The 11,648-nt window shown below is 41.6% G+C and overlaps 1 protein-coding gene across 6 annotated transcripts in view; it reads left to right on the plus strand.

Moving 5' to 3' along the window:
- The window catches only part of akap9 (A kinase (PRKA) anchor protein 9), a 116,850-nt gene extending 105,256 nt beyond the window's left edge, over positions 1–11,594 (plus strand). For 5 of the 6 annotated variants that reach the window (XM_061931410.1, XM_061931407.1, XM_061931408.1 and 2 more), the window contains 13 exons: positions 1,539–1,644; positions 1,734–1,899; positions 1,968–2,118; positions 2,192–2,503; positions 4,129–4,514; positions 4,580–4,685; positions 4,771–4,947; positions 5,867–6,073; positions 9,292–9,524; positions 9,586–9,668; positions 9,736–9,868; positions 9,926–10,056; positions 11,091–11,594. In XM_061931410.1, the coding sequence (XP_061787394.1) occupies positions 1,539–1,644; positions 1,734–1,899; positions 1,968–2,118; positions 2,192–2,503; positions 4,129–4,514; positions 4,580–4,685; positions 4,771–4,947; positions 5,867–6,073; positions 9,292–9,524; positions 9,586–9,668; positions 9,736–9,868; positions 9,926–10,056; positions 11,091–11,146 (2,247 nt within the window). In that variant the 3' untranslated portion in view covers positions 11,147–11,594. The remainder of the gene's footprint in view (positions 1–1,538; positions 1,645–1,733; positions 1,900–1,967; positions 2,119–2,191; positions 2,504–4,128; positions 4,515–4,579; positions 4,686–4,770; positions 4,948–5,866; positions 6,074–9,291; positions 9,525–9,585; positions 9,669–9,735; positions 9,869–9,925; positions 10,057–11,090) is intronic. The other variant, XM_061931409.1, reaches the window with a different exon arrangement.
- The last annotated feature ends 54 nt before the right edge of the window (positions 11,595–11,648 follow it).

Here is an 11,648-nt window from a genome sequence, read left to right on the forward strand (position 1 = left end):
GTTAAGCTCATGGCGCAGTAAGTTGAACAATGCGGACACGTTTGTTACTGGATACTTTCTAATACGCTTCTGCCTTGGAAACTTTGCGTAAGTAATACGCAACTATAATTATTTGATACCTGTTTATACAGGATCGCCGTTTTTTTAGACTGCAAAATTGTTCAATCAAGGACACTTATTGTGTATGTCTAACTTGTTATACTATAGCCTAACATGTTTACCTTTTGTAAATGACTTCACTAAAATACAATAAAAGATCAAACTTGTGTGCTTAGTGGAAGACATTTAGATGTTAACACGCTGCAGGCCTGCTTGTAGCAGACTTTATATGGGACAATCTAGATGCAAGCTCAGTGTCAGAGCTTGGTTCGCATTGCCGGCAGTAAGTCGGACACGTTTCCGGTGAGGGTTGGACTCCGCCAAGGCTGCCCTTTGTCACCGATTCTGTTCATAACTTTTATGGACAGAATTTCTAGGTGCATTCAAGGCGTTGAGGGGATCCGGTTTGGTGGCTGCAGGATTAGGTCTCTGCTTTTTGCAGATGATGTGGTCCTGATGGCTTCATCTGGCCAGGATCTTCAGCTCTCACTGGATCGGTTCGCAGCTGAGTGTGAAGCGACTGGGATGAGAATCAGCACCTCCAAGTCCGAGTCCATGGTTCTCGCCCGGAAAAGGGTGGAGTGCCATCTCCGGGTTGGGGAGGAGATCTTGCCCCAAGTGGAGGAGTTCAAGTACCTCGGAGTCTTGTTCACGAGTGAGGGAAAAGTGGATCGTGAGATCGACAGGCGGATCGGTGCAGCGTCTTCAGTAATGCGGACGCTGTATCGATCCATTGTGGTGAAGAAGGAGCTGAGCCGGAAGGCAAAGCTCTCAATTTACCGGTCGATCTACGTTCCCATCCTCACCTATGGTCACGAGCTTTGGGTTATGACCGAAAGGACAAGATCACGGGTACAAGCGACTGAAATGAGTTTCCTCCGCCGGGTGGCGGGGCTCTCCCTTAGAGATAGGGTGAGAAGCTCTGTCATCCGGGGGGAGCTCAAAGTAAAGCCGCTGCTCCTCCACATCGAGAGGAGCCAGATGAGGTGGTTCGGGCATCTGGTCAGGATGCCACCCGAGCGCCTCCCTAGGGAGGTGTTTAGGGCACGTCCGACCGGTAGGAGGCCACGGGGAAGACCCAGGTCACGTTGGGAAGACTATGTCTCCCGGCTGGCCTGGGAACGCCTCTGGATCCCCCGGGAGGAGCTGGACGAAGTGGCTGGGGAGAGGGAAGTCTGGGCTTCCCTGCTTAGGCTGCTGCCCCCGCGACCCGACCTCGGATAAGCGGAAGAAGATGGATGGATGGATGGATAGATGCAAGCTGATAACAATATCTGATAACACGCCTAATAATTTTCATTGTAATTTACTAGTTTACTAATGTAATCATCATGCACGTCACATGATTCATAGAAATAAAATGAGATGAATACAATGTGACGTTTCTTATCTCTTAACATTTCACTCATCCAGTGTCTTTCTTTTTGACCTGTGTCCAGGATGCTCAGCACAGTGAAGCGATAGGTTCCCTCCTCACTGCAGACAGAGCCAGTCTCAGGTCTGAGATTCATCATCTCCGAGGTCAACTGCAGGATCTCCATCAAGGCAAGTCTCCTTAAAATATCCCTGTCATTATTTCTACAGAGCGTAAAAATGTCCTTTGATTTACTTCCCGTTATATTTTTGCTCCTCAGATGCCAGGCCTGTCGTGTTATTGGCTGGTGAGCACAGCGTGAAAGAGCAGCGAGGCGGAAGAGATGCTGATGGAGCGATGGAGAGCGAGCTGTTGCAGACTAAACTGGAGCTGGAGACCACGCTTAAGGCACAGCACAAGCACCTCAGAGAGCTGGACACACTCAGGTTAAAAATGATGATCTAGAATAATACAAGTTATGACAATAATGCTGACATGTTAACTTTGCATACAGGGCTGAGGTATCACAGAAGGCTGCAGAAGTGGATGTACTGAATGACCAGCTGTTGGAGGAGAAAAAGAGAGGTCGTGAACTTCAGTGGGCTGTGGAGAAGGAGCAATGCCGAATTGGGAGAAGCGAGGAGAGCACACGAGAAGAAGTGGAGGTTTGTATCTGCTGTCTAGCGCAGGACAAGAGCTGACAACATTATAACACGCCTTCTTGTGTGGCCCTCAAAGGACTTGAAGCTTGATTTGGAGGAACAAAAGATCCACATCACACAGCTGACTTCCACATTGGAACAGGAGCGCCAGGCCTCCTCTCAGCTCTGCCAGCAGGCTGAGAGGGAGAAGCTGAGCCTCCACAGACACCTCCAGGAGCTCCAGGTTCAGCTGGAAACAGCGCGAAGCCAGGCCCAGGAGATGAGCTCTGCTTTGCAACGAGAGAAGGAGCTGCGCGTGGGTGGAGTCTCCACCGTCGACGATCAAGTAAATGAAGAGGAGAACCTTCTGGAAAGGCTGCAGAAGGATCTAGATGACAAACATGCACAGGTGGGTGTTTTTCACTTTAACGTGCAATTTTGTTTTAGCTCCAAGGTTGATCCTTTCTGAGATCTTTCTGGGCATACAATGTTTCCTATAGGAAGTAATTGAAACCTAATTCATCCAGTGTCACAAAACATTAAAAGGCTATTTAGTGATGTTTTAGCATCCTTAACTGTCAGGCAAACGTAAAAAAAAATGCCAACCACTGTTATATTTATACATTAAAACATTTAAATACTTTAATTCTAATCTGAAAATGTTAGTGTACTGTAATTCTAAATTTGATGTATTAATATGTTTCATTTTAAAAACTGGCAATCACAAAACCACATTTTTTTTATTTTTTTATTTTTTTATTGTCCTGTCCAGCTTCTCAGGCAAATCATATAGTTGATGTAGATGCCCATGTCGGCTGTTCAGATTTACTTTACAAAAGAGAAATGTAGGATACTTCTCTTGTTGCCGTATTTGTATTTGACTTTATTAAATGTATTTATATTATCATTTAGAGCAGGAGGGGATAGAAAGAGAAAAAAAAGAAGACAGAGGGGGAAATTGTGGGGACAAGAGGGGGATTAGACAGAGAGACAAAAACAACAACAGCAAACAACAACAACAATAGAGCAACATCAGCAAATACGACATGTGCAAATAAGATGGTAAAAGTAATAGCAAATAAGCAGTTAGCGAAAATAATACAGAAATGACAATGAGCATTATTACACTACAAATGGAGCAATTCAAATACCAATAGAAATAGCGCTATTGATAATGAACAATACCAATACTTTACCTTTATTATCAACAATACATATACGTAATGATAACTTGAGATACGAAAGAATGCAGAAAAATGGAGGGGGAGAAAGAGAAGCAACCTACATTAACCTTGTAGATTGTTATAGTAAGTTTTGTCCGTGTGCCATGTGTTATACCCAGTTTACCTTAGGGCAACAACGTTAATATATGTTTGATGAAACGTAACAAAACCTAAAAATGACATTTTTATGTTTATTTTTAACACGCTTTTAAACACTCTTATTGTAAGTTTTTGTGAGGGTTTTTTGTCTTACCGAAAATGTTAGTTTATTCCGCATTTGATGAGAAAATGTTAGTTAATTCCAAATGTTATTAATTAATTAGTTTTAGGGTCAAACTCTGGCCACCCTAAAACATACACTTTATTGTCATGGAAGTGTAAAAATATGTCAACCACTGAAGTTTAGCTTGAATTCCAAATTTGACAATATAATAATTTCCACAGTCAAACTATGGCCATCATAACACACACAAATGTCATTTTAACAAACTTTACTGTCATGCACATGGAAGAAGAAATCAACCACTTGTCTGTTAATACTGTAAGTTAAAACAAAACAGTGTTTAAACGCTGTATATCTTTTTCACAAAAATTTTATTTAAGTCCAAATATGAAGATTTAATCTGTTTCAGGGTCAAACAGTTGCCATAATAAAACATAAAAGGTTACATTTTTAACACACTTTACTGCCATAAGCCAAAATGTGTCAAATTCCACATTTGAATGTTGAGGTACCACTGTGCTTTCTTTAGGATTTGACCATTTTAGCAATGATAATGGTATTTATCAAGCCACTTTTCTTGTCCTCTAGGTGGTGCATCTCCTCAGCAAAGTGGAGGCTCACAAACTGGAGGGCGTGAGAAAACAAGAGGAGCTGACGCTGGTGGGCCACAAGTCCAGAGGAAACCAGCAGACTTTACTGGAGGCTCAGGTCCGTCTGGAGAATCTGGAAGCGCAACTCTTGGGTACGCGGGAGCAGTTGGAGAGGGAGGTGGAGCGGAGGAGGACCCTGGAGGAGGAGAGGAACAGACTGGAGGGGAGCTTGGCTCCTAAAAGAGGCGTCCAGCAGCCTCCTCTTTCGGAGGTAACCGGTGGGGGACTCCATCACGGTCCTTGGCGCACTGTGGACACCATCCTGGGGAAACTCCACCTTGTGTCCTCGAAGTTACGCAACATGGCGACCAAAGCAGCGGGAAGGTAGCTTATTTAAAGGAGTAGTCACCATTTCCAGCTCTGTAGTAAAGTCTTTCTTCCTTGAACAGCTCGTCTGCTGAAGTCTCTGCTGATGAGCTGTGCCTGCTGCAGTCCAGTGTTAGTGAGGTCATCACGACGCTCCAGCAATCTCCAGGTCTTCCCTCCGTGCCTGAGGTCAGCATTACTGCTTTTTCCCACCCAGCCATCGATGTCACAACTCTTTTTTTTTTTTTTTAACTGCTTCCTGTGCTGCCATCAGAGCTCCGCCCTGCTGGCAGGAGCCTCCAGCAGCTCCTCCTTGACAGAGCGTCTCCTCAGACAGAACGCCGAGCTGACGGGTTTCGTCAGCCGCCTGACCGAGGAGAAGAACGACCTGAGAAACCGCACGCTCCGATTGGAGGAGGAGATACGCTGCTATCAGCACGCCGGCAATACTGTGAGTACACGATTGTTGAATAGAAATGCAGCTATCGATTATTTTAGTAAGCGAGTAATCTATTGATTAATTTGTTTGAATAATCGAATAAAACTCACTTTATAGCCTCAAAGTAAAATAAAAACAATGTAGCCTAAACAGATAGAGAATAAAGAAACTTAACAAAAAGACCCTAAAAGAGTAAAAGGGACATATAATGAATTTGGTCTTTTCTAAATTATACATTTCGTGTTAAAAAAATTCCGTCAAATCATAAGGTTTGTGAATATTGCTGTGAGCTTGCACGCACTTTTGGATGCCTCTGTTTGTGGGGTTTTGCAGTCTGGATGCGTTGTGATGTCACAACGAGATGGACGTACGTATTTGGACATATATGTAAAGCTTTCAGCAAGAGCGGGAGGAGCTCCAATACATAGTATCTACACAAGGAAGTGCTTTAAATGTAGATTAAAATCATAAAAGGTCTCCTTTAACAAACACATAAACATTGGAAAACTGTATTAATTGGAAGAGTTTTTCAGACAAACAACTCAATTAACATACAAACTGTAGAAGCTAACATGTCCTCACATGTGTTGGAATAAAACATTTGTTATGAACCAGCTCTGTTTCACCAAGATGTTTGTCTTTTTCACTTTTTAATGATTGCAAAACCTCTCTCTCGTCTTCTTTGGGCCTTTTAGTTTTTTTCCATGTTGGTGTTTGTTTTCTTTCAGCCATTTCTGGGCATGCTGATGTTCCTGCCACACACACATTGAAGCAGTCTTGCAGCAACAATATAACTTATTTCTAATCAAATTAATTGATGAATTGTTGAAACCCTATCGTGAAACTCTTGTTGTTTATTCTGGTTTCACATCCAAGGTGAACAATAATTCAAGGCATAATTACAATGTTATTGTATTCTGTCCTCTTGCAGTCCACCGGGAGGAGGGAAGTGTCTAACATGGACTCTGCAGACATGCTGCTTTTCGCACAGGAGAGGGGAGTTTGGACTGGAGAGAAGCTTCAGTTGGAGAAAGATTTGCATCAGGCCAATGCTCAAGTGGCCCGACTCAGGGGAGAGATGAGGACTGACATCCTGCGGGAGATAAGCGGACCTGAGGCTGACAGCGCAGCTCTAAAGGTAAGAACAAATCAAATACCGTATTTTCCGGATCATAGGGAAAATACGGATTATAAGGCGCACTGCCGATGAATGGTCTATTTTTGATCTTTTTTCATATATAAAGCGCACCAAATTATAGAGTGGATTAAAGGAGTCATATTATAATTTTTTTCTAAATTGAAAACACTTACTTGTAATATACATAACATGTAATGGTGGTTCTTTGGTCAAAATGTTGCATACATTATGTTATACAGATCATCTTCAGATCATCTTTCTAAAAGTCGCTTTAGGATGCACAGTTTTGTGGACGGTCTTATTTACGTGGCTCACCTTCGGCAGCGTCTTCTCCCCGTCATCTTTGTTGTAGCGGTGTAGCGTGCAAGGACGGGAGTGGAAGAATTGTCAAAAGATGGAACTAACGGTTTTAATGACATTCAGACTTTACTTAAATCAATAACGGAGCAGCATCTCCTTATCCGCCGGATATGTGTCCCGTGAAAAAACGTCTGACCGGAACTCTCTAATAACTAAAGTTCTTTGGGTGAATAATGTAAACTCTCTATACTGGTATGTTTTAGCGCAGTCATGGAACTTTACACTACTTTATATTAGAAATGGCAACAGCGGAGGATGAATGTCCCATAACAAGAAGATAGAGAAAAAGAAGAAGCTTATCGACAATATGGTCGGCACGGACTACAAAGGCGAACGCGCGCAATTTTTCAGGACTTATGCAGATCCCAAATACACATCAGCAGGTACCAAAAGTTAAGAAAAGTTGCTTTTGCATATTGCGAAACAAAACGCTAGATAGTGTCTTACCTTATACACACACACCATAATAATACTCGTATGTTGAAGCGCAGTACAATCCATCAAGCAGTGCGGCTTCATAGCTTACCAAAGTCGTACTTAAAACATTTTGGTAGATTTTGGAGCGCTGTGTGTAATGTTCTATATTTTCAATGGAACATTAAAAATGTTTGTGTTGTTTACTTGAGTCATATTGCAGTCTTGTATCTCTTATGTGTGACTGCCATCTACTGGTCACACTTATCATTACACAATGTACCAAATAAAAAGATTTTAAGTGCGCCTTTTAGTCTGGAAAATACGGTAAATTAAATATTTGCCATCACATCCCTATTTCACATACATCTGCAACGTTTCACATTTGAATCGATTCGATACCAATTACTGGTAACAGGGAGTCAATACCAGTACCAATTTTTGGTACTTCTGTGTGTTCATGTATTAAAATTTTTTAATCTAGCTAGCGTACTTTTCCGACCATAGGGCGCACTGTCCATGAGCGGGTCTATTCAGGTCTGTTTTCATACAAAAGGCACAATGGATTATAAAGCGCATTAAAGAGGTCATATTGTGTTGTTTTTTTTCTACATTAAAACACTTCCTTGTGGTCTACATAACATGTAATGGTGTTTTTTGGTCAAAATGTTGCATAGATTATGTTTTATGGACCATCTTCAAGGCGCTTTCTGACAGTCTCTTTAGATTGTGCCGTTTTGTGGGCGGTCTTATTCACATACCTCCACTTTGACGGAGTCTTCTCCCCGTCATCTTTGTTGTAGCGCTAATTTTCAGCACTTCCATAGTGAGTCTACTGACAGATGTAAGATACAACTGTTTTACACTAGAAAAATGGCAACACCGGAGGAAGAGTGCTCCACAACAAGACGATAGAGAATAAGAAGAAGCTTACAGCATATTGCACAATAATATCCAGTGTATCCCCCAGAAAATTTGTTAGTTAAGGTGGTGACTCTCCAGGGGGAGGGGCCTGGGGAAGGGGGTGGGTGGGTGTAAGGATCGGTGTAACTCAGCCTGTCGCAATCACGTCTCCACCTCGTCGCTGCCACCACAGCCTGGGGGGCAATAGACTACAGACTGCGGTGAAGTAGGCCGGCTTCGTCGCGTGAAGAAGCCTACAACTTTTGGTTGTGTTTTCCGCTCCATTTGCTGAATGGCGATATACGATATATATCTTTGATATTTTTTCCGTAAAGTAAAAACAAAACAGTCCTAGTTACCTGAGATACTATGTATCTCATTATTATGACTTAGTGATATACTAAGTCAAAATAATGACAAAATAATGGCTTACTATGTCAAAATAATGACTTACAAAGTCAAATTAATGACTTACTGTAAGTAAGCGTTTGCAATAAGTGTTTGAAAAAAAGAGTTAAAAGTGGGGCCACATGCTGACATATGTTCAACTCATCATGCTTAATTTATTACAGCATTTGGGAAGCCTGTATCTGATTTTTATTATGTAAATGTTATATTTTTATCAACATGTGATAGCAGGGACCCTGCAATTCAAAACTAGGCTGCTACATTACTAATGATGAATGTAACTATAGCTGAAAAAAATAGTACAATAGCAATAGGAGAGACTATTCATCCCTGAACACCATGGAGTTCATGTAGGCTTTATGATGCAGTTACATTATCATATCAACTATCAGAGACAAAAACTCTTCATTTAACATAATGTCCTTTTTTGTTGCTTCAACACAGCTCAATCAACACAGAAAAAGGTAGAGAGAAATAACTTAGTTGTTAACTGTCGGTCAATAATGCTTGTCTTTCTCTCAGACAGACAGCGCTTTGCTGTCCGTAACACACACACGCGCACACGCACGCACGCACACACCGCAAAATTAGCTAACGTTACGCTAAAAGCTAATTAGCCTTCACCTCAAGGACTGCGAGCGAGCTGAGCTGCCGCTTATGCTTCTAGAACATCAACGTAACATAGTGATGTTACTAGTAGTTGACTTGGAAGTGTTTTTTATAATTTGGGGAGAGTCCGCTGCATTATGCTCACCCGCTAAACACCTTTTTGCTCAACCCACGGTCTCTCCTCTCTGCCTGCCTGAGCACTGACTACATGCGCTCTGAATACGCACTGCTGATTGGCTGTTACCGCTCTGCGTGTAACCAACCAGATGGTTCTGTGGGTGGGACAATGCTGGGTGCTGCAGAGACATACTGACAGAGGCAGATGCAGAACTAAGCGGAGCAGCTTGTTAAGACTTTAGTTTAGGCGGTGGCTCTTTGTTGTTAAGGCAGCCGCCTTAACAACAAAGCGCTGCGGGAACCTAGTGTGTGTGTGACAATCATTGGTACTTTAACTTTATCTTTAACAAATCATTATTGAAGCGGAAAAATTAAGTTAGGTCTGATGAGTACAAATTGTTTTCCAGAGGATGTATGGCAAGTATCTGAGGTCGGAAAGCTTCCGCAAGGCTCTCATCTACCAGAAGAAGTACCTGCTCTTACTGCTGGGCGGCTTCCAGGACTGCGAGGAAGCCACACTCGCCCTCCTCGCGAGGATGGGCGGCCGGCCCTCGCTGTCCAGCATGGAGTCCTTCAGCCAGCGCAGGAGGGGTCTCATGCGCTTCCGCTCCGCTGTGCGCGTCTCTATCGCCCTCTCCAGGTAGGCGCAGGCACAAAAACGTTTGTTAATGTTGTTTTGCTGACTTGGCGTTGTTTTTCAGAATGCGTTTCCTGGTGAAGCGCTGGCACAAAGCGACCGGGATGAGCAACGCGGCTTCTAAAAATGAGAGAGGACAGCTGATTGGTAAATAAAACACATGTCCTCTTCAACGTTTTCAAAATTATGCTGGTTTTTCACGTGTTATTTGCAGGTTGTGAGGCCAGAGATGCGCAGTATCTCCATCCTGGTGTGGACACGCGCAGAGACAGGGCAGGAGTGTCCAGCAGAGAGCGCAGTAGTGGGCGTGAATCCCCCAGATCGGCCATGTCTTCCACACAGTACAGGTAGTTTGTAAAAAATATCAAAAGCTTTCGTAATGTTAACAAAAAACACATTTCAAGGATTCACACGGCCGGAGATCCAGGAGGGCTCACCTGCTCCCACCTGCAGAGCTACGACCCCGACCGGGCGCTTACGGACTACATCTCCAGACTTGACGCTCTACAGAGGAGGCTGGGCAGCGGTACATCAGGTTTTACTCTCCTTATTATAGTCATTCATTTATTATGATGAATACATAACAATATAGATTTTTTTTTTTGTAAAGTAAATCTGTACAGCAGACTTTCCCATCTGGCTGGACAGGACAGGTTTAAAAAAAACATAATAAATATAGGTATTGATAATCGAGCAGGCACAGGAACAAAGTCAGCAAAAGGCCTACTTCTGTTGCCAGGCAGAATTCATAGGGCTCAAAATAATAACTGATCCACTGCCACACATTTCAACAAAGAAATAAGGAAATTAATCTAAAACACACAATGAAAATTATAGTTTTTTTCATATATTTTTTAAATTGTATTTACACCTTCTAATACATGGATAGATAGATAGATAAATAAAGAGATTATTAATCCCAGGGGGAAACATTATCTACCTAGCAGGTGCAGAAACAACATCAACACAATTGCATGGATTATTTTTCCTGGTCTCTTGTTGCTAGGCAGACTTGATAGGTCTAAAATCTAACAGATCCATGGCTCAGTAACAAAAATGTATATGCCATCCATACACATTTTTAATTAATAAATGTATATTTAAATAATTACTTAATTATAATTTAAATCAAATACCTAAATGTGCCATTGATTAATTTGATGAATAAAATATACATATTGATTTAATTATTTCACGATTTAATTAATTATTGCTGTATTATTTCATGATTTCATTAATGTTGATGCTTATTTTCTAATAGTGCTGGTACAATGTTGCAACAAACATTTTTCTCACAACAGCAATTGTGCTTTGCTTGTTTCTGTAACATAGCATAACAATTCTAACGGGTATATCTTATAAGCAGTGGGTAACCAATCAGCTGTTAGGACCCGCCCACTGACTTGACAGCTGAGTTTGCCATACAAGGGCAAAATAAAATAATATTTTTTTTTAATAATTACTTAAATGTGCCATCGTTTGTTGCAACATTGTACCAGCACTATTAGAAAATAAGTGTACTCTGTATTAAATATGTAAAGCATGTATGTCGTACATTTTCCTCTCCAGGTGGTTCTTCTTCCTCTTCATCATATGCTCCACTGCACTTTGGCTTGAGAAGATAAGAAGAAGCTGAAAACTTGAAAAAAAAGTTGCCTTTTTCTTCCTGCTGAATTTTTTTCTATCATCCTGATGCAAACTGGCGTCTTCACACACGGACCAAAACGTGTTTTCTTTCTGTTTTTTTTTTAAGAATTGTGCGACACGCTGCTGCGTTTATAGTCTTTGTCGCCGCTACTTGAATGAGATGTCCGTCTCTCCCCCCCATGGATGAACTACAATTGTGTACATTTGTTTCATGCTAATTTAAAAAAAACTTCAGATTAATTTATGTTTCTTTTTTTGGAATGTTTGGGTGTTTTTTTGTTGTTGCAAGAAGCCTTCTGAATTCTTCTACTCTACACTTGCTTTGTTGAAAGGGCCTCAAGACATTTGTAGACAACGTATTTTTCTAGACAATTTTCTTGGTATTTTGTCACAAATTTAAATAAAGGAAAGGAATATTTGATGGTATTTTTGGCAAAACATTTGTTTTACAAAATGTGAAAACATTTTTTGGATTTTTTA

The sequence above is a fragment of the Nerophis lumbriciformis genome, linkage group LG37, assembly GCF_033978685.3.
Source record: "Nerophis lumbriciformis linkage group LG37, RoL_Nlum_v2.1, whole genome shotgun sequence".
Lineage (NCBI taxonomy): Eukaryota > Metazoa > Chordata > Actinopteri > Syngnathiformes > Syngnathidae > Nerophis > Nerophis lumbriciformis.